The 17,886-nt window shown below is 62.7% G+C and overlaps 3 protein-coding genes across 9 annotated transcripts in view; all 3 read left to right on the plus strand.

The window, feature by feature from the left end:
- The window catches only part of OGDH (oxoglutarate dehydrogenase), a 29,626-nt gene extending 23,793 nt beyond the window's left edge, over positions 1-5,833 (plus strand). For all 5 annotated transcript variants that reach the window (XM_071417690.1, XM_071417691.1, XM_071417693.1 and 2 more), the window contains 13 exons: positions 377-556; positions 715-867; positions 1,513-1,615; positions 1,824-1,952; positions 2,651-2,801; positions 2,897-3,024; positions 3,112-3,290; positions 3,427-3,498; positions 3,978-4,100; positions 4,648-4,720; positions 5,110-5,273; positions 5,376-5,530; positions 5,618-5,833. In XM_071417690.1, the coding sequence (XP_071273791.1) occupies positions 377-556; positions 715-867; positions 1,513-1,615; positions 1,824-1,952; positions 2,651-2,801; positions 2,897-3,024; positions 3,112-3,290; positions 3,427-3,498; positions 3,978-4,100; positions 4,648-4,720; positions 5,110-5,273; positions 5,376-5,530; positions 5,618-5,738 (1,731 nt within the window). In that variant the 3' untranslated portion in view covers positions 5,739-5,833. The remainder of the gene's footprint in view (positions 1-376; positions 557-714; positions 868-1,512; positions 1,616-1,823; positions 1,953-2,650; positions 2,802-2,896; positions 3,025-3,111; positions 3,291-3,426; positions 3,499-3,977; positions 4,101-4,647; positions 4,721-5,109; positions 5,274-5,375; positions 5,531-5,617) is intronic.
- A 133-nt stretch (positions 5,834-5,966) lies between these two features.
- Positions 5,967-13,453, plus strand: ZMIZ2 (zinc finger MIZ-type containing 2). 3 transcript variants are annotated; one of them, XM_071417696.1, is made up of 19 exons: positions 6,777-6,903; positions 7,612-7,733; positions 7,975-8,089; positions 8,178-8,380; positions 8,470-8,662; positions 8,743-8,997; positions 9,074-9,247; positions 9,337-9,402; positions 9,477-9,648; positions 10,216-10,360; positions 10,838-11,048; positions 11,124-11,229; positions 11,384-11,541; positions 11,616-11,683; positions 11,856-11,924; positions 12,040-12,284; positions 12,366-12,541; positions 12,660-12,872; positions 12,986-13,453. In XM_071417696.1, exons 2-19 carry the CDS (start codon positions 7,684-7,686, stop codon positions 13,091-13,093), a joined length of 2,727 nt encoding a protein of 908 aa, XP_071273797.1. In that variant the 5' UTR covers positions 6,777-6,903; positions 7,612-7,683; the 3' UTR covers positions 13,094-13,453. The 3 variants fall into 3 exon arrangements, with proteins under 3 accessions (XP_071273795.1, XP_071273796.1, XP_071273797.1); XM_071417694.1 differs by lacking the exon at positions 7,612-7,733 and having other exon boundaries at positions 5,967-6,903; XM_071417695.1 differs by lacking the exon at positions 7,612-7,733 and having other exon boundaries at positions 5,967-6,903; positions 12,399-12,541.
- Positions 13,454-14,060: 607 nt separating this feature from the next.
- PPIA (peptidylprolyl isomerase A) lies at positions 14,061-16,143 on the plus strand. Its single transcript, XM_071417722.1, has 5 exons — positions 14,061-14,214; positions 15,177-15,207; positions 15,297-15,385; positions 15,568-15,740; positions 15,842-16,143. The coding sequence occupies exons 1-5, from the start codon at positions 14,146-14,148 to the stop codon at positions 15,975-15,977; spliced, it is 498 nt and encodes a 165-aa protein (XP_071273823.1). The 5' UTR covers positions 14,061-14,145; the 3' UTR covers positions 15,978-16,143.
- Positions 16,144-17,886: the final 1,743 nt, after the last annotated feature.

The raw sequence follows: 17,886 nt of genomic DNA on the forward strand, positions 1-17,886 counted from the left end.
CTTTTGAGCCCAGTCTGCTGCAAAGGTGATACAACCTGATGCTCAGTGTGTGAGTCTGACAGGGCTGATCCTGTCTACTGCCACGGAAACCAGAGATGTTTCACTGGGACCAGCCTGTCCCCACAGCTGCAGCAGGTACCAGGGTGTGCCACTGTGTCGAGACACAGCAGACAGGCAGCTTGTGCATCCGCAGCCCAGCTGCAGCAGCTGAGCTGCTCTTGGAGCTGTGTGGACAAGTTTCCTGGGACACCAAAGCAGCTGCCTCACGCTGAGGCAGCTGTGATACCAGTGTCCAAAGAAGGAGCTCATAGCAAAGCTGTATCCTAAATGCAGTTGGTAACACTGTGGCTATCCTGTCTGCCCTCACTTGCTACAGATTGGCTTCACAACCGACCCGCGGATGGCGCGCTCCTCGCCATACCCCACGGACGTGGCGCGTGTGGTCAACGCGCCCATCTTCCACGTCAATGCTGATGACCCCGAGGCCGTGGTCTACGTCTGCAACGTGGCAGCAGAATGGCGAAGCACCTTCCACAAGGACGTGGTGGTGGATTTGGTAAGGAATGTGGCACAAGTGCCTGAAGCTGGGACTCTGCCAGGGGTGTGCTTGGGTCCCTCCTGGGCTGTTTGGGACCCTCCCTCATGTGGCCTAGGTAGCTCCCAAGTGCTTTTGGAGCGGTAGGTCACAGGCAGGCATCTTTCCTTTCCTGGCAGGTTTGTTACAGGCGCAACGGGCACAATGAGATGGATGAACCTATGTTCACGCAGCCCCTGATGTACAAACAGATCCGGAAACAGAAGCCAGTGTTGCAGAAATATGCAGAGCTGCTGATTTCCCAGGGGGTGGTAAATCAGCCGGAGTATGAGGTACCATCTGTGGGGCCTGAAAGGGGAAAACTGCTGGTGGCATCTCCAGGAAAAACTACTTACGTGGTTCAGACCTGGGTGTGAAGGCCCACGTGGGCCTACAAGAACCACGTTCTTGTGCTTGTAACCTAAAGGTGGCAGAGCTGTGCTGGGGTTGGGTGTGCGCTGCAGACCTGGCAGCAGTGGAGTTCAGAGCCAAGGCTCATCTTTGAACCGTGCCAGCTCTGAAAAGTGCAGGAACATCTAGTTCAAGGATCACCCTGTGAGCAGTGTGGAACAGGTGATGCAGCTCTGGGCCACTGCAGCACAGGCAGGTCTCAGTGCTCAGGATTGCTGTGGCCACGGGTATCTGGGGCAGATCCTGTCCTGGTTCTGCTGCTTGGGCAGCTCACGACGCAGAGGTTCTGCCAGCCCTGCTTTCAGCATCAGTAGGGTTGGACAGCTCTGAGCGTAGCAGAGCTATGCCTTGGGGTACAGGGCTGTGGCTGTGCTCTCTGAGGCTGACTGCACAGCTTTGGGACTTCTGTGGTGGGGACAACCTCTGCCCTCCAGCACCCTTGCAAGCTTACCAAGGTCCTCAGGCTCAACACCCTCATTTGGAGATCCCCCATTAATGTTTTCCTGCCTCTTGTTTCTGCCTTTCAGGAGGAAATTGCCAAGTACGATAAGATTTGTGAGGAGGCCCATGCCAGATCCAAGGATGAGAAGATCTTGCACATCAAGCACTGGCTGGACTCACCTTGGCCAGGTAAGGCAGTAGCGGTGATTTGAAGGCCAGAGCAAGGCACCCGGCCTCTCTAGATCCATGGCAGAGATTTTCTAGTAAGCCACCCCACAGGGGAGGTTAGAGGTGCTCTTCCCGTTCCTGGTGTCCCTACTTTTGCTTGAGGGTGTCCGTGTCCTGGGGTCTTCCCACAGATCTGGCATGCTTGATGGTGTTTCTCCTTCTCTGACAGGTTTCTTCACTTTGGATGGGCAGCCCCGGAGCATGACCTGCCCTTCCACTGGCCTCAATGAAGAGGACCTGACACACATTGGCCAAGTGGCCAGCTCGGTGCCAGTGGAGGATTTCACTATCCATGGAGGTAGGAGCTTGTGAAAGCTGTGCAAGACTGGGCATTTGTTCCAGAGAGATGTGAGATAGGGCTGGGATGTGGCCTGAAAGGAAGGGACATACTGGACTTCTTCAATATGGGTGAGCAGCAGGTCAAGGGTGGGGATCCTCCCCCTGAGTGCTGCATTCTTGAGACCCTGCCTGGAGCTTTGGGGGCCCCAGAACAAAACCTGGAAAATCTGTTAGAACAAAAATCTGTTAGAGCAGATCCAGAGGAGGTCTTGAAAATGATACCAGTGCTGAAGCCCCTGTGCAGGAGCTCCGAGAGAGCTGAGTATGTCTAGCATGGAGGAAAGAAGGCTCCAGGGAGACCTTAGAGACCCTTCCAGTGCCTAAAGGAGCTTGCAGAGAGATGGAGAGGCACTTTGCACCAGGGTATGGAGTGACAAGACAAGGGGGAAGGTCTCCCACTGCCAGAGGGCAGTGTTAGATGGGATATTGGGAAGGAATTCTTCCCTGTGAGTGTGGTGAGGCCCTGGCACAGGTTTCCCAGGGAAGTTGTGGCTGCCTTGGAAGTGTTCCAAGGCCTGGTTGGACAAGGCTTGGAGCAACTTGGTGTACTGGAAGGTGCCCCTTGTAGTGCAAGAAATCCCTATGGCAGGGGTTGTGCTGGATGATCTTTAAGGAGCTCTGTCCTGTACTGGCTGTGAACCGGCTCTGTCCTGGCAGGTCTGAGCCGTATTCTGAAGACCCGTGGGGAGATGGTGAAGAACCGGACCGTGGACTGGGCCCTGGCAGAGTACATGGCATTTGGCTCCCTGCTCAAAGAGGGCATCCACATCCGCCTGAGTGGCCAGGACGTTGAGAGGGGGACATTTAGGTAAAGCCCTGCTTTTGGAGGCTGTAAAGGCAATTCCAGCCCTTCTGGGAGGGATCCAAAGGCTGATGATGAAGTTACTCTTCTCCCTTTTCCAGCCATCGCCACCATGTCCTGCACGATCAGAATGTGGACAAGAGGACCTGTATCCCCATGAACCACCTCTGGCCCAACCAGGCTCCCTACACTGTCTGCAACAGCTCCCTGTCAGAGTACGGTGTCTTGGGTGAGTGAGTAGGTCTGTGCTCACTGCCCAGGGTGAGGCCGCTCTGGAATGGTAACCCAACCCTCTCACTGCTCTTCCATTCCTCAGGATTTGAGCTGGGCTTTGCCATGGCCAGTCCCAATGCCCTGGTGCTTTGGGAAGCCCAGTTTGGGGATTTCCACAACACTGCTCAATGCATCATCGACCAGTTCATCTGTCCCGGGCAGGCCAAGTGGGTCAGGCAGAATGGCATTGTCCTGCTGCTCCCCCACGGCATGGAGGGCATGGTAAGGACTCCCCTGGCTCACCCTGAGGTGGAACCCTGCACAGCAGTGGCACTGCTCATGATGTGGCAGTGCCTGACTTGGAGTTCTCATGCTTGCCTTGGCCTGCAATGACCATCCCCCTTCTTGGTCCCCGTAGGGTCCCGAGCACTCGTCAGCCCGCCCAGAGCGATTCCTGCAGATGTGCAACGATGATCCCGATGTGTTCCCTGTGAGTGGTGTCCCCCATGGTGGTGTGGTGCTCAGCCTGGCCCTCCTGTGCCCTGGACTGGGCTCGGTGGAGGGCAGCAACACCTGTGTGGGCTTAGCACAGTGGGAGCCGATGGCTGGAGGCATGGGATGCCTTGGTCTCATGCTGGCTGGAGGGTTTGGGGAAAGGGCCTGAACCTGGTGCCTAGGCTGCACCTCCATGGAACCTGGGGCCATGGCATAGTCCAAGGGAGAGGTGGCCCTGAAAGTGGAATGAGAGGGGCTTGCTGGCCACCCCCATGGCCAGACTAAGGTGGAGGACACAGCCCTGGAGCCTTTCCTAGATCTCTGTGGGTCTCTGTGCTCTGGAGAGTGAGGGAAGGGAGGGAGGGAGATAAGGAGGGAGGGCTGGGGACTACTCTTCTGCCTGCTGCTGGAGCGACAAGGCCAAGAGGTACCTTGTGTTTCCTGAAATCCCCTCACCCGTGCTGGCCAAGGCAGAAGCTGGATGACTTTGATGTGCGTCAGCTCTATGAGTGCAACTGGATCGTCGTGAACTGCTCCACTCCAGCCAACTTCTTCCACGTCCTGCGGCGCCAGATCCTCCTGCCCTTCCGCAAACCGGTCAGTGCCAGCAGCTCCGTGCCCAGCTTGGTGCCCAGGCAGGGTGCTGTGTTCCTGCTGGGTGTTTCCCTGGACTGGGATTGGGGTGGGGGCAGCTTCTTCCTGCACCTCGGACATGGGCAGCTGGCTGCTGCCTGGCCAAGGTGCTCATGGTGCTCAGGACTGGCTTGGCACTTGATGTGCAGCTGCTGTCTCGTGTGGGCTGCAAGGGCTGTGTCCCCTTCCCAAACTCCACGGGGAGGTCAGGGCTGTTGGAGCCAACAGACACTGCTACATAACCTACCTCAGCCAGTTCCAGTCAGCTCCAGCCATGGGACAGGCAGATCCCTGGTAGCCCCTCTGCCTCTTCCCCATGGGACATCCCGACTGGGATGGGTTGGTGCTGTCGGGAATGGATGCCCAATCTGGCAGAGCACTGCAGCTGAGTGAGAAGCAAACCTCTGGCAGCTGCTCCCTTGCTCAGGCAGGATAGGCAGGGGAGGGCAGACAGAGGAGGTGTTTCTGGCAGGGCTGACCGCCTTGCTCTGCCTCTTCTTCTCCACTCCAGCTGATAATCTTCACTCCAAAGTCGCTGCTGCGCCACCCCGAAGCCCGCTCCAGCTTTGATGACATGCTGCCAGGTACAAGAAGCACAGAGCTGCCTGTGTGCCTCCATGCTGCTCCGCAGGGTGAAGGGCAGGAGTCTGTGGCCTTGGATAAAGCCTGCCTGGCTGCAGCCACCCCATACTGGAGGCTGGCTGCGTGAGGCCATGGCCTTTTCCTCGGCACACCAGAGCCTCATTAGGGCTGAGCCTCCTACCCTCGGGAGACTTGGCTCCATGGTGCTTCCTCCACGGGAAGGAATTTGACAGTCCCAAGTGGCACGTGATGGTTTGTGGTGGGAGTTGTTCCTGTTCCTGGGTGAACTGACTCTGCCTCTCAGGGTCCTGGCAGGGGCTGGCATGGGATGTGGGTGCAGTGGCTGCTGGCACAGTGCTGTGGCTCAGGGTGCTGTTCTCTTTCTTGGCAGGCACCCACTTCCTCCGTGTCATCCCCGACAGTGGCCCTGCAGCCCAGAACCCTGAGCAGGTGAAGCGGGTGCTGTTCTGCACCGGCAAGGTGTACTATGACCTGACCCGCGAGCGCAAGGCCCGGCAGATGGAGGCCGATGTGGCCATCACCAGGGTGGAGCAGGTGAGCAGGGTCCTGCCAGCACGGTGCCTGCAGGCTGGGGGTTCTGCAGCCCCTGAGACGCTGCCCCACGTCTCCTGTGACACCACTCTCTGTCCCCCGCAGCTCTCCCCGTTCCCCTTTGACCTCCTCCAGCGGGAAGCCCAGAAATACCCAGCTGCTGAGCTGGTGTGGTGCCAGGAGGAGCACAAGAACCAGGGTTACTATGACTATGTCAAACCCCGCCTTCGCACCACCATCAACCGTGCAAAGCCTGTCTGGTAAGGATGCAGGGGCTGGCTGAGAGGCTGGGAGGGAGCTGGTCGGTACAGACCCTTCTCCTTCACGGCCCACCTTCTCCCTGGCAGGTATGCAGGGCGGGAGCCAGCAGCTGCCCCTGCCACTGGCAATAAGAAAACCCACCTGACAGAGCTGCAGCGGCTCCTCGACACGGCCTTCAACCTCGATGCCTTCAAGGACCTGGCCTGAGCGCCGGCGCGGCGCAGCATGCTCCTATGTCTGTCTGTCCGTCTTTCTGTCCTTTGCTCGCCTCCCCCCCTCAACTACAGATCTTGTCAACCCCACACTGGTGCCTCGAGTCCTTGTCTGCCTCGTGCCAGGGTGGCTCTGGTGCAGCCACCCTGGGAGCATGAGGGTCTGGGGGCTGCCTGCTGCCATGGTGGGTAAGACCCATGGCCCCCCAGAGCCCTGGAATGTCTGCTCCCTGGGGCTCTTCTCTGGGGGTCTCCTGTACCCCCCCAAGAGGGGCTGGTCCCCACAGCTCTTCTACTGTCCAGTGCAGTGAGTCAGGCTCTTCCCAGTTCCTCTCAGTCTTCGACTTGCCCGTGTGCAGCCACTGCCTCTTGGAGGAAGGACATGGGGCATGTCCTGAGGGGCCCAGGCAGGTGTGAGAGTGCTGTGCCCATGTCTCAGCTTTGCCTGTCCTCGGAGAGCATGTTCTTCCCCTCTCATCCCCCAGCTCTGAGCTCCCACAGGGACAGACAGGGCTGGTGCTGGGTGCCGTGTCCTCTCATTGGAGATCCTGAATGGAGTCGAGAGAGGTGATCTCCGGAACGGGGCTCATTGTTGGCACCTCCCGAGCCCACCGCGTCCTCCCACAGAAGCCCTTGGGGGATGGGGGCGATAGGGCAGCCCCAGCTGGCACTCGCTGTCGGTGTCCCCAGAACCCACCGCCGCTTTTTGGGTCTGCAGGTCTTTCAGCGCAGGGGTGAGGTTGAGGGGTACGCGTGCCACGCCCCGCCGCATCCCCGTGGCTGCGCTGTCACACACCGGGTCACACACGGTGTCCTCGCGCGCACACGAGTGCCAGGTGCCACATGCCCGCACGTCTGGCGGTGCCGCCGCTGCGGTCACGCTCCTCACGCGCACGGGGCCGCGCGCTCCCCCGCGGCCCTCGCACGGCTCACCCCCGCGGCCCGGACCCTTCGGCGCTCGGCTACCCGCGCCTGGCCGGGCGGGGGCGGGGCCTGCATACTGATGAGCGCGCGGCCCCATTGTGCGCGGCGGCGGGCCGACCCCGCCCCCGGCCCCGCCCCCCGCGGAGCTGCGGCCGCGCGCGGCTGAAGATCCCGCGCAGCCTCCGCGCAGCCGCGCGCGCCCCGCGCCGCCAGGGCCATCTTGGGCCGCCGCCGCGGTGAGAGCGGGAGCGCCGGGCGGGGGGACGGGGCGGAAGGCGGGCGGGGCTGGCGGTGCCCCCGTGGGCCCCCCCCGCCGTGCCGGGGGTGGTGGGGGTGGTTGCCATGGCAGTGGGGGGGGCCCGGCCCCGGGGCCTGTCCCTGCGGTGCCGCCGGGGAAGGAGCGGAGGGGGCTGTCACCGCCGGCGAGGGGCGCCGGGGGCCGGTGGTTCCGCGGTGGCGGCTCCCGGGAGCCGGGGCAGGCCCGCTGCGGGTGTTCCCCTCTCCGTGTCTTTCCTCGCGGCGACCCCGTCTCCGCCGCCCTCCCGCGGCGCCGGGAGGAACCGAAAGCGGCGGTGACCCCGCGGCCCCCCGCTGCCGGGCCCGGCTGGAAATACCCCAGGCAGCGGGGCGCAGTGCCGGGCCGGGGGCCGTGTCCCTTCCCCGGGAAGTCCCCGTAGTTCCCCCCGCCCGCAGGCGCGGGGGAAGCCCCCGACGCCCGCCGCCCCGGGGAGCTCTGACGCCGCGGTGGCCGGCGCGGAGCGGGGGGGGCGGCCCGGAGCGGGGGCGGCGCGTGCCGGCCGGAGCCCCGTGCCAGCCGCGGGCCGGACGCCGAGCCCCGGCCGCGGAGGCTGGGGGGTCGCGAAGCCTACGGGCTGTCCCCCCCCCCCGCCCCGGCCTCTCCGGGGGCGGCCGCCCCTCACCCGCCGCTCCACTGCTTCCCGCAGCCCCAGTGACAGACGGTGCCGCCGTCCCGCAGTGCCCGCCGCGGCCTCGGAAGACCCAGCCCACACCCGCTGATGAGCTCCATGAACCCCATGAAACCCTCGCTGCCGCCTGCGCCCCACGGGTGGGCGCCGGGGCAGCGTCCCTCCATCCATCCATCCATCCATCCATCCATCCATCCATGCATCCATCCCTCCCTCCATCCCTCCCTCCATCCCTCCATCCATCCTTCCATCCATGCATCCATCCCCTTGTCTGTCCCTCCATCCTTTCCATTCTTCATCTATCTGTTTCTTCAATCCCTCCATCCCTCTGTCCCTCCATCCCTCTGTCCTTCATCTTCATTAATTTGTTTTTCTTTCTAGTGATGGTTCATTTGCATACGAGGCTGTTCCTTGGCAACCAAGCACCAATCAGCCGCCGGGATCCCTCTCCGTGGTAACCACTGTCTGGGGTGTCAGCAACCCCTCCCAGAGCCAGGTACCAGCAGCACCCCCACCCCAGGCATCCCCCGCACCTGGATGCTACTGCCCCTGCCTGACCCACTGCCTCCCATTGCGCCCTCCAGGTTTTTGGCAGCCCCATGGGCCCTGGGGGAAGCAGCTCCAGCACTCCACTGCTGCCTGGCATGGCAGGCACCAGCTCAGGCATGAGCTCCCCACCATTCCTGCCACAGCAGCCCTTTGCTGAGGGGGCACCAGGGAAGGGCTATGTGCAGCCCAGTGTCTATGGGCGCAACACCTACCCCAGTGGGCCAGGCTTCGCTGCCAGGTAAGGACAGCCCTGTGCTTTGTGGCCTGGCATGTGCCCTGCTGCAGGGAGGGCCACTGCATTCCCCTTCCTGCTTCTCTGTTCTCCAGCTACAATGGTGGCCCGAGTGGCCCTGGAGGGATGGGGCTCCCCTCGCACGCCAGCCGGGCCACTGCTGATTTCACCCAGGCAGCAGCAGCTGCTGCTGTGGCTGCTGCTGCTGCCACAGCCACGGCCACAGCCACGGCGACGGTGGCGGCACTGCAGGAGAAACAGAGCCAGGAGCTGAGCCAGTACGGTGCGGTAAGAACCTGGATGTGGCAGAACTGGGGAGCTGACAGCCCCCCTGGCCTGCTGTGACCCTTCTCTCTTTGTTGCTGCAGATGGGCACAGGGCAGTCTTTCAGCAGCCAGTTCCTGCCCCATGCTGGACCCCGTGGCCCCAACAGCATGAGCCCAGCTGGCATGGCAGGTGTTGTGGCCCCTTCTGGTGTCTCCCCTGTGAGCATGAGCCCAGTGCGGGCGCCCGGGACTGGCCCCCTCTATGGTGGGCAGCGAGTGCCTCAGCACACCTACCCTGGACCTCCCCAGAGCCAGCAGCTGCCCCGCCAGGGCCTCAAGCGGGCGTACTCCAACGAGGTGAGTGCCGCGTTGGTGAGGGCTATGGCATGTGGTGAGCCCCTTTCCCACTGGTGCTGACTCCCTGGCCCCACAGGGGTACCCACCGCAGCAGTACCTCCAGGGCGGGCAGTACGTTGCAGCTGGTGCCCAGTATGCCCCCAGCGCCCCCCAGTCCTCCGCTCCGTCCCCCTCATACCCTGGCCACAGGCTGCAGCAGAGCGTGGGCCAGTACCTCTCCGCTTCAGGCAGTGCTGGACCCTATTACAAGGTACCACAGGGGAACGTGGGCAAGGGGTGGAGGTCTGGGTGTCCACCATGCCCCGGTGCCAGCCCCTGGAGACCCTCCTCCTCCCATAGCCAGCTGACCAGTTCAATGGGCAGAGCACCAGCTTCAGCACCTACAGCCAAGCAGCCATCAATGGGGTGAGTGTGGCAGCGGGCGGTGTGGGGGCTCTGCTGGCCTGGCTGGACGCTGAGGGCACGTGCTGCCTCTACAGCCGGGCCGGTCACTGCCGGGCTACCCCAGCTCGCCGCTGGCCGGGAACCCCACGCCGCCCATGACACCAGGCAGTGGCATCCCCACCTATGCGTCCCCTGGGCAGGATGTCAAGTCGCCCTTCCTGGCAGACATGAAGCCCAGCGTTGCCCCCCTGCACCCATCCCCTTCAGGTGGGTGTCCCTGGTGCGGGTGAGGGGGACTTTCACAGAGATCACCCCCGTGTGTACGGTGCAGACCGCGCTCCTGACAGTTCCCTGGCCTTTGCCCCTTTAAATGGAGGGTGGGAGGGAATTCAGAGAAGAGGCGTGCCCACTGCCAGGGTTTGGGGGCTGATTGAGGCAGGGGTGGGCTGCCGGTGACTAGTGGGAGGGGCTTGTTAAAAGGGTGTGGCCTCAGTGGGCGGGGCTTTATAGGCCTGCTGTTTTGGTGGGGACTTCTGCTTTTAGGGTGGGGCTTGGCTAGGGTGCGGTTTCTTGGAGCGAGCGGGAGGAATCTGCGGTGGGGTGGGCTTCCTCCAGAGGGGTGGGAGGGGGGTGGTCACCGGGGGTGGGGGCACTTTGGCTGGGAGGGGCTTCCTGCATTGCCCGGGGCGCGGTGTCCGGGGTGGGCAGGGTCGCGTAGGTTGGGCTCCCTGCAAGGTGGGTCCTCGTGCGGTGGGCGGAGCGAGGCTGGGGCGTGGCCAGGGTGTGGCTGGCGCCCGGGGAAGGTGTTCTTTCCCTGATGGCGGCGTCCCGCAGGGCCGGCCCCCGGCGAGGAGTTGCGGCTAACCTTCCCGGTGCGGGACGGCGTGGTGTTGGAGCCCTTCCGCCTGCAGCACAACCTGGCTGTCAGCAACCACGTCTTCCAGCTCCGTGACTCTGTCTACAAGACCCTCATGATGAGGTGGGGATGCTGGGGGGCACCTTCTGGAGTGTCACACAGTGCTGCTCGGGGGGTGCTCTATGGCACCGTGTGCTGTGGAGTGGGGCTATGCTGGCAGCACAGCTGGGCACTGCGTGTGCCGTGTGGCATGGGGATGTGTGGCCTGGTATGGCTGGGCACAGCGCTGTCCTGCATCACGGTGTGAAGTGTGGCTTGGCACAGCTGTACTGCCGTGGTTCAGCGTGGTGTCATGGTGTTTGGCACGTTGTGGCACAGCCTGGTGCTTTGGGGCATGGCTTGGCATGGCACAGCATGGTGGGATGTCGTGTGGCCTGGCACAGTGCTGTGCTGCTGTTGGGGTTTGTCACAGTGCCATATGACTCAGTGTAACATGGAATGGCTTAGCACTGCATGGTTCTGCGTGGCTCGGAGCAGGGAGCAGCATGGTGTGGTGACACGTGTGGACACACCCCCTGCCCACACCCTGCCTGTCCCCAGGCCTGACCTGGAGCTGCAGTTCAAGTGCTACCACCACGAGGACCGGCAGATGAACACCAACTGGCCGGCCTCCGTGCAGGTGAGCGTCAACGCCACGCCGCTCACCATCGAGCGTGGTGACAACAAGACCTCCCACAAGCCACTCTACCTGAAGCACGTCTGCCAGCCTGGCAGAAACACTATCCAGATCACTGTCACCGCCTGCTGCTGTGTGAGTCACCAGGAGGGTACCAGGAGAGGGAGGGTGGTGGCTGGGGCCGCAGCTCAGCCTCCTGTCTCTCCACAGTCCCACCTGTTCGTCCTGCAGCTGGTGCACCGGCCCTCGGTGCGCTCAGTGCTGCAGGGGCTCATCAAGAAGCGCCTGCTCCCCGCTGAGCACTGCATCACCAAAAGTGAGCACCTGGGGCTTAGCAGGATGCACTGTGGCAGGGAGGCCACAGCAGGATGGGGGTGATGCTGCAGTGTTGCCCAGGTGCCACCATGGTGCCACACCCGTCCCAGGGTCCTGGTTCTGACCCTTGGTGCCTCTCACCCTCACGTTCCCAGTCAAGCGCAACTTCAGCAGTGGGACCATCCCGGGGACACCAGGGCCCAATGGTGAGGATGGCGTGGAGCAGACGGCCATCAAGGTGTCCCTCAAGTGCCCTATCACCTTCCGGAGGATCCAGCTTCCAGCCAGGGGTCATGACTGCCGGCACATACAGGTAGGGCGTGGTGATGACAGGGTGCTGTATCCAGTATCCTGCCTCTTCCATCTCAACTGCTGCTCTCCCCACAGTGCTTTGACCTGGAGTCATACCTGCAGCTCAACTGCGAGAGGGGTACATGGCGGTGTCCTGTCTGCAAGTGAGTGAGGTCTGCAATGGGGCCATGCCCTGTTGTCCCTGCCTGCAGGGCATGGGTGTGTGCTTCACTACCTGTGGGGAATCTATTTCCTGCCCTGGGAGAGGAACAGTTCTTGCCTTAGGGGGAAGTTCCTGTCTGGTGGGGGTTCCCATACCTCACTCTCTGCCTGCAGTAAGACGGCCCTGCTGGAGGGGCTGGAGGTTGACCAGTACATGCTGGGCATCCTGATCTACATCCAGAAGTAAGTGCCTTCCCTTTGGCCGTCTGTCCATCCATGCCTGGTCCTGTGCCACCCCTGGGGGGCTGTGCAGCCAGTGCCCCCAGCCTCACCTCCCCTGTGCTCCTGCTGTCCCCAGTTCAGAGCATGAGGAGATCACCATCGACCCGACCTGCAGCTGGAAACCTGTCCCTATCAAACCTGATGTTCACATCAAGGAGGAGCCGGAGGGGCCAGCGCTGAAGCGGTGCCGGACACTCAGTCCTGCACACATGGTGCTGCCCAACATCATGGAGATGATTGCGGCCCTGGGGCCTGGCTCTGTGCCCTTCCCAGCATTGTCACAACCTCCAGTGGGGGCTGCCACCGACTACGGCACCCCGGGTACGGGGGGGACCCATGGGGGACAGGAATGAACCCCATCCCTGTGTGTGTGTCCCCCAATTGCCCCATTTCCTCTCACAGGTTCCAGCTTTCTGGGTCCTGGGGGCTTCCCAGAGCCTTTTGCTGCCCCTGGTGTCCCTGGCCCCTCAACGCTGAGTGACTTCACACCAGGCCCCTCCTCCATCTCCTACCAGCCCAACATCCCAGGCAGCCTTCTGGCCCCTGAGAAGCCTCCTGTGCCCCCTCTGTCTGCACAGGTCAGCTGGCCTATAGGTGGAGGGACTCCCCCCAAGCCCTCATGTCTCACTCTGGATGGGCTGGGGGTCCCGGGGGAGGGAGTGTCTCATGGCTGTACTCTTTCCCCGCACTCCCCAGCTTCCCCCAGTGGGACGAATGGAGCCGTCCCACCCCGCCGTGCAGACAGGGTTGCACAGCGCTCCCTCGGGCAGCCAGCCCAGCTCCACGCTGCACTCCCGGGGTGCAGGGGTACGGCCGCCCCTGGGAGCCCCGGCCCACACCGCCGACCTCGTCTTCCCCCCCGCATCCAGCATGGCCGCGGCGGGCGATGGCTCCGAGGCTGCCCTCGACGTGAGTACTCGGGGGGGTGGACAAGGGTCCTGCCGCTGGCTCGGGACCCCAGCTGCTGCAGGGGGGTGGGCAGAAGCTGCGGGGAGCCGGTCATCACACACTGCCGCCCCCAGCTCCTGCCCGAGCTGACGAATCCTGATGAGCTGCTCTCCTACCTGGGGCCCCCCGACCTCCCCAGCAGCAGCAACGATGACCTCCTGTCTCTCTTCGAGAATAACTGAGCCATCCTTGCCCCCCTCCCGGGGCTGGGGGGCAGCACTGTGTGCCCCTGCCCGCTGCAGAGCTGGGACCCCCCACAGTGGGGGCTTTCTCAAAGGGCTGCGATGGGACAGAGGGGCTGAGCCCCCCCAGAAGCACAAGGCTGTACATAGTGTAGAAACACTACTGCTCCCCCGAGACTCCCCATATTTAAAGGCAAGTGCGTCACTGCGGGGCTGCCCGTGCCCCCCTATCAATGTGCAAATGCTGCTGCCCCTTTTACCGCACGGGTCTGGCATGGGGCGTGGAGCTCAGCTCCCCCTGCCCCGCGCCGAGCTGCCCTGTATGTCCTCGATGGCTATTAAAGGATCCTTCTGCAGGGTCACGCGTGTCCCCCATCTTTTGTCATCCCGCGGCCCCGCCACTTCTCTGAGCGCGCAGGGGAGGCCCTCGGGTGGCGGGAGGATCCAGGCCTCTGTCCGGGCAGAGGGGGGAGGTGTGTCTCGAGTAGCGAGGGAATCCTGCCCTATCGCCGAGCAGCGGCGGCCGGGCCGGGCGGTGAACCGGACCTGTGGCGTCAATCATTAACTGGGGCCGGCTGGGCGGTGCTGCAGTCCAACGGCGGAGGAGGGCAATCGGGTGTCTCCGCACGTCGGGCGGTGGGCGGCCAGGGGTGGGCCGCAGCTCCGGTAGCTCCAAGCCCCAGAGGCCCTGGTGCCGCCGCATCCCCCGAGCCGCCCCTCACGGCGGGCCAGCGCCGCGCCCGCCTCCCCTGCGCCATCCCACCGCTCCTCGCTCTCCGCACGGCGCATGCGCGCCGCGCCCTGCCCAGCGCCGGACCGCGGCCCCCGCCCCGCCCGCGCTTTTTTCCCCCTTCCCCCCTCTTTCAAACGCGGTACCGTCGATTGGTTGCCTGCCCTGCCACTCCGCCACTGTGCCAGCGGCCGTTGGTCGGCGCTGCGAGGGAGGCGGGCCCTCCTCAACCCTATATAAGGGGCGGCGGGTCGCTGCGCTCCTTCTGCTGCGCCGCGCCCGCCGTACGGACGAGTGTCTGCTGCCCTGCTCGTGTGTCACCATGGCCAACCCCGTCGTCTTCTTCGACATCGCCGCTAATAACGAGCCCCTGGGTCGCGTCACCTTCGAGGTGGGCGCGGGAGGCGGCCGGGGAGGGGCGGGGGGTGCCACTGCCGTTTCCTCGCCGGGCGCGCGGGGCGCGGGGCCGGTGAGGGGCCAGCAGGCGCCGCGCGTGCGCGGCGGGGGCGCGTTGGTGGCTGCGGGGCTGCGGCGCCCCCGGCCCGGCGGGGCGAACAAAGGGCCCCGAGCGTCGCGCTCGGGCGGCTCCAGGAGCGGCGGCGCGGTGCCAGCCCAGGGCGCGCCATCGCCCGAGGCAGTCCGTGCGCACCTGGTCCGCTGCCGCTGGTTCCCCGTTCCCGCCGGCCTCCGCTCCGCCCCGGGCCGGGGGGGCGCGGCAGTTCCCCCCCCCCACTGCGGGTCGCGGCCGTGGCGGCTCCGCCGCCATTTTATCGCAAGGCCCCCGGAGCATCGGGATGAGCCGTGTCCAGCTCCCGGGCGGTGCTGCCCGAGTCTGGGGATGCCGGCGGGGAGTGCCGGCAACCCGATCACCGCGGGATTGTCGCTGGAGGGCGAAGCATTTCTCACCCCGCCCGGGGCGCAGAGCATCCCTGGCACGGCCGGGCCTGCTCCGGGCGCCGCGGCTGCTGCGGATTCGGAGCCGCGCTCCCGCACGGGCGGCGCATCCAGCCCAAAATCCTCCCGAAGCGCTGGGAGGCGGCGCGCGCGCCCCGCCCAGGAAGGCTTGGGCACATTAATGTTTAATTTAATCCAGGCCAGCGGAACGAACGCTTCTCTGCCCCGCTCCTGAGATGAGCGATGCTGCATCTCTTAGTTCAGAGCTTGCAGATAACCGTGTGAGACGGGGAGGAATCTAGAGCTGCTGGCACGGCCCAGAAGCCCCTACCCGGTGGGGGTCCCTGGGCTCGGAGCAGTGTCTGGGGGGATTCCCGCGGTCTGGACTGGCCTCGGCGAGTGGGGGGCAGTGGCCAGTTATCAGCCCAGATTTGACAAATGCCTTTCCTGTCTTTACAGCTCTTTGCAGACAAGGTGCCGAAGACAGCAGGTTGGTAAAACAACTTTGGCTCCACTGCGACTGTACCAACTCCTGAACTCAACAAATCTGTTCATGGTGGGGTTTTATTTCCTTTGCAGAAAACTTCCGTGCTCTGAGCACTGGTGAGAAGGGATTCGGCTACAAGGGGTCCTGCTTCCACAGAATCATTCCTGGGTTCATGTGCCAGGTGCGTGGTGCTCCTGCTGCAGTGGGTAGGTGGGTGGGTAGGTGAGGCAATCTGGCTTTCCAGGTGGGTTTTGGAGTTGAATGCTGGCAGACTCAGGGTGAGAGGTTGGTTCTGCCATTTGCCTGCACCCAGCTCCAGAGTGTTCTTCTGCACCCATGCCCTGAAATACTGCCTTTTCACAGGGTGGTGACTTCACACGCCACAATGGCACTGGAGGCAAATCCATCTATGGGGAGAAGTTCCCAGATGAGAACTTCATCCTGAAGCACACGGGTCCTGGTATCCTGTCGATGGCCAATGCCGGCCCCAACACGAACGGTTCCCAGTTCTTCATCTGCACTGCCAAGACCGAGTGGTGAGTCGTGGGCTGTGGGAGGAGGAGCTGGGGGGTCTGCATCTGGGAGATGTCCTGTGTTGGGGGATGTGGGACCGGCTGTGACTGGTGCTTCTCCGCAGGCTGGATGGCAAGCACGTCGTCTTCGGCCGCGTCAAGGAGGGGATGAATGTGGTGGAGGCCATGGAGCGCTGCGGCTCCAAAGATGGCAAAACAAGCAAGAAGATCACCATCACCGACTGCGGGCAGCTCTCGTAAACCCTTCTCTCACCGACTGACGGCTCCTCGGGCAGCCTGGGTGCCACAGCCCGCTGCAGTTCACCCGCTCCCACCCCAGTCCTGATGTACTGCTGCGTTTCTACTGGGTCACGGTCCCACTGGGCCGCAGTTACCTTCGAGTCTAAATAAAACGAGTTAAACTACACACACCATAGCGGTTCCCTTCTGTACCCAGCTGGGGAGGGCAGGGTTTGGCACTGGTGGGAGGGGAAATAAAAGGTGTTGAGGGGGCAGGAGGACCCCTGCTAGTGGGGTGGTTACACCAGGCACCCCAGGAGGATCCAGAGTGAAGAGAGTAAGCTGGTCTGGGCACTGAACTGATCCGTGGGGGTCCTTAGTGTTTTAGCTGGGGAAGGGTTGTGTTCCTTCAGCCACTGCCCTACACTTGTAAATATAGGAGGGGCAGTGACACCCAGCAACCAGCAGCAAACCCAGATAACTCTGCTCCTGGTCTGTGTTTATCATTCTGCCTTTATTCTGAAACCACTGATTGCCTCCTGAAGCCATCCAGGAGTGGGTTCTGTTTCTGTGAGGACTGAAGGGCTCTGGGCTGGTCCTGCACTGCACATCTGGTTGAGTTGGGCAGCTGTGGGGCTCAGGTGGAGGCAGATGTGTGCCTATCTAGGCTGGGAAGGGCCGGTTCCCTGGCGCTCTGGGACATGAACTGGTTTTCCAGGCACAGATGAGGACTGCTGGTTCCTGGCCCAGCTCTTAGAGGTGCTGGGGCAAGCAGCCCAGCTGTTCAGGGGTAGGAGAGGGCTGCTGGTGTCTGAGTGGTTCACACCTTCTCCATCCTACCTTGAGGGAGAAAGGATGCCTGCTGATAGCTGAGAGTCTGGTCCATATGGGTGGGGGCAGGACATTCCTCTGGGATGCTGAACTGGTGAATTGCTGGAACTCCCAGGACAGTTTCTCTACAGCCAATACAAGGAAGGAAGAGAGATTGTGCTCCTGAAACAGGTGAGGCACTTCACCATCAATGCCCCTCTGTCTCTCTGCAGACCAGCACTGCTAGTGAACCGGGAAATGACAAGGAAATGCTCCGTGTAAGGTTCCTACACGTGGATCATGTGCATTGAGCTTTGTCTGCATCTCTGGGTGCCTGTGCCTCATGAGGCTGACCCCTTGACACGTGTCTGGGGTCTTTGTAAATTCTCATCAGGCTGAACAAAGAATTTGCCACCCCTGACTGGTGAGTTGTGACACCTGCCTTTCTTTCCCACTCCCCCCACCCTGGAACCCCTCAATATCCCCCAGGGACTCCCAAATTCCCCTGGGACTCCCCAAATCCATTCTGGGAACCCTCCCAAACAGCCCCTGGGACCCTTCCAAATCCACCCCAGGACTCCCAATGTTCCCCAGGATGCCCTTGAATCTCCCCAGTCCTCCAGGGATGCCTTGGTACCCTCCAACAGCTCCTCAGGAGTCCCTCAAATCCATATTGGGACCCTCAACATCCATCAGGACCCCCCTCCAGCCCCTGTTAGCTTCCCTGGTTCCCCAAATCTACCCAGGGTCCCCCCAAGGCAACTCTGGAAACCACAAATCCCCATCACCTCCCAATATCTCGTGGGACACTGCAGCCCCCTAGACCCCCAAAATCCACCCTGCACCCCCCAAATCAACACTGGGATCCTCACAAACAACCTCTGGGACACTCCAAATGGGACACTCCAAATCCACTCAAGAACATCCTGACCCCTCAAATTCACCACATGACACCCCCCCCCCCCCCCCCAGTACCCTGGGACCCTCTGGCAGCCCCCAAATGTATTCTGGAAACCCCTCCCTCCCAGGAATCCCCCAAACACCAAGTGAGACCCTCCAGACTGCCCTCCCCACAGTTTACCCTGGAACACCAAATTCCACCTTCAGAATCCCCACAAAC

The sequence above is a fragment of the Agelaius tricolor genome, unplaced genomic scaffold, assembly GCF_023055355.1.
Source record: "Agelaius tricolor isolate 1412-34295 unplaced genomic scaffold, bAgeTri1.0.p SCAF_70, whole genome shotgun sequence".
Lineage (NCBI taxonomy): Eukaryota > Metazoa > Chordata > Aves > Passeriformes > Icteridae > Agelaius > Agelaius tricolor.

Coding starts and splice junctions, on each gene's coding strand:
- ZMIZ2 (XM_071417694.1), top strand. CDS start 6,587: ATGCCCGCACGTCTGGCGGTGCCGCCGCTGCGGTCACGCTCCTCACGC. Junction 8,998..9,073: donor AGCGGGCGTACTCCAACGAG/GTGAGTGCCGCG, acceptor CTGGCCCCACAG/GGGTACCCACCGCAGCAGTA. Junction 10,361..10,837: donor TACAAGACCCTCATGATGAG/GTGGGGATGCTG, acceptor GCCTGTCCCCAG/GCCTGACCTGGAGCTGCAGT.
- PPIA (XM_071417722.1), top strand. CDS start 14,146: ATGGCCAACCCCGTCGTCTTCTTCGACATCGCCGCTAATAACGAGCCC. Junction 15,386..15,567: donor TTCCTGGGTTCATGTGCCAG/GTGCGTGGTGCT, acceptor GCCTTTTCACAG/GGTGGTGACTTCACACGCCA. Junction 15,741..15,841: donor TGCACTGCCAAGACCGAGTG/GTGAGTCGTGGG, acceptor GCTTCTCCGCAG/GCTGGATGGCAAGCACGTCG.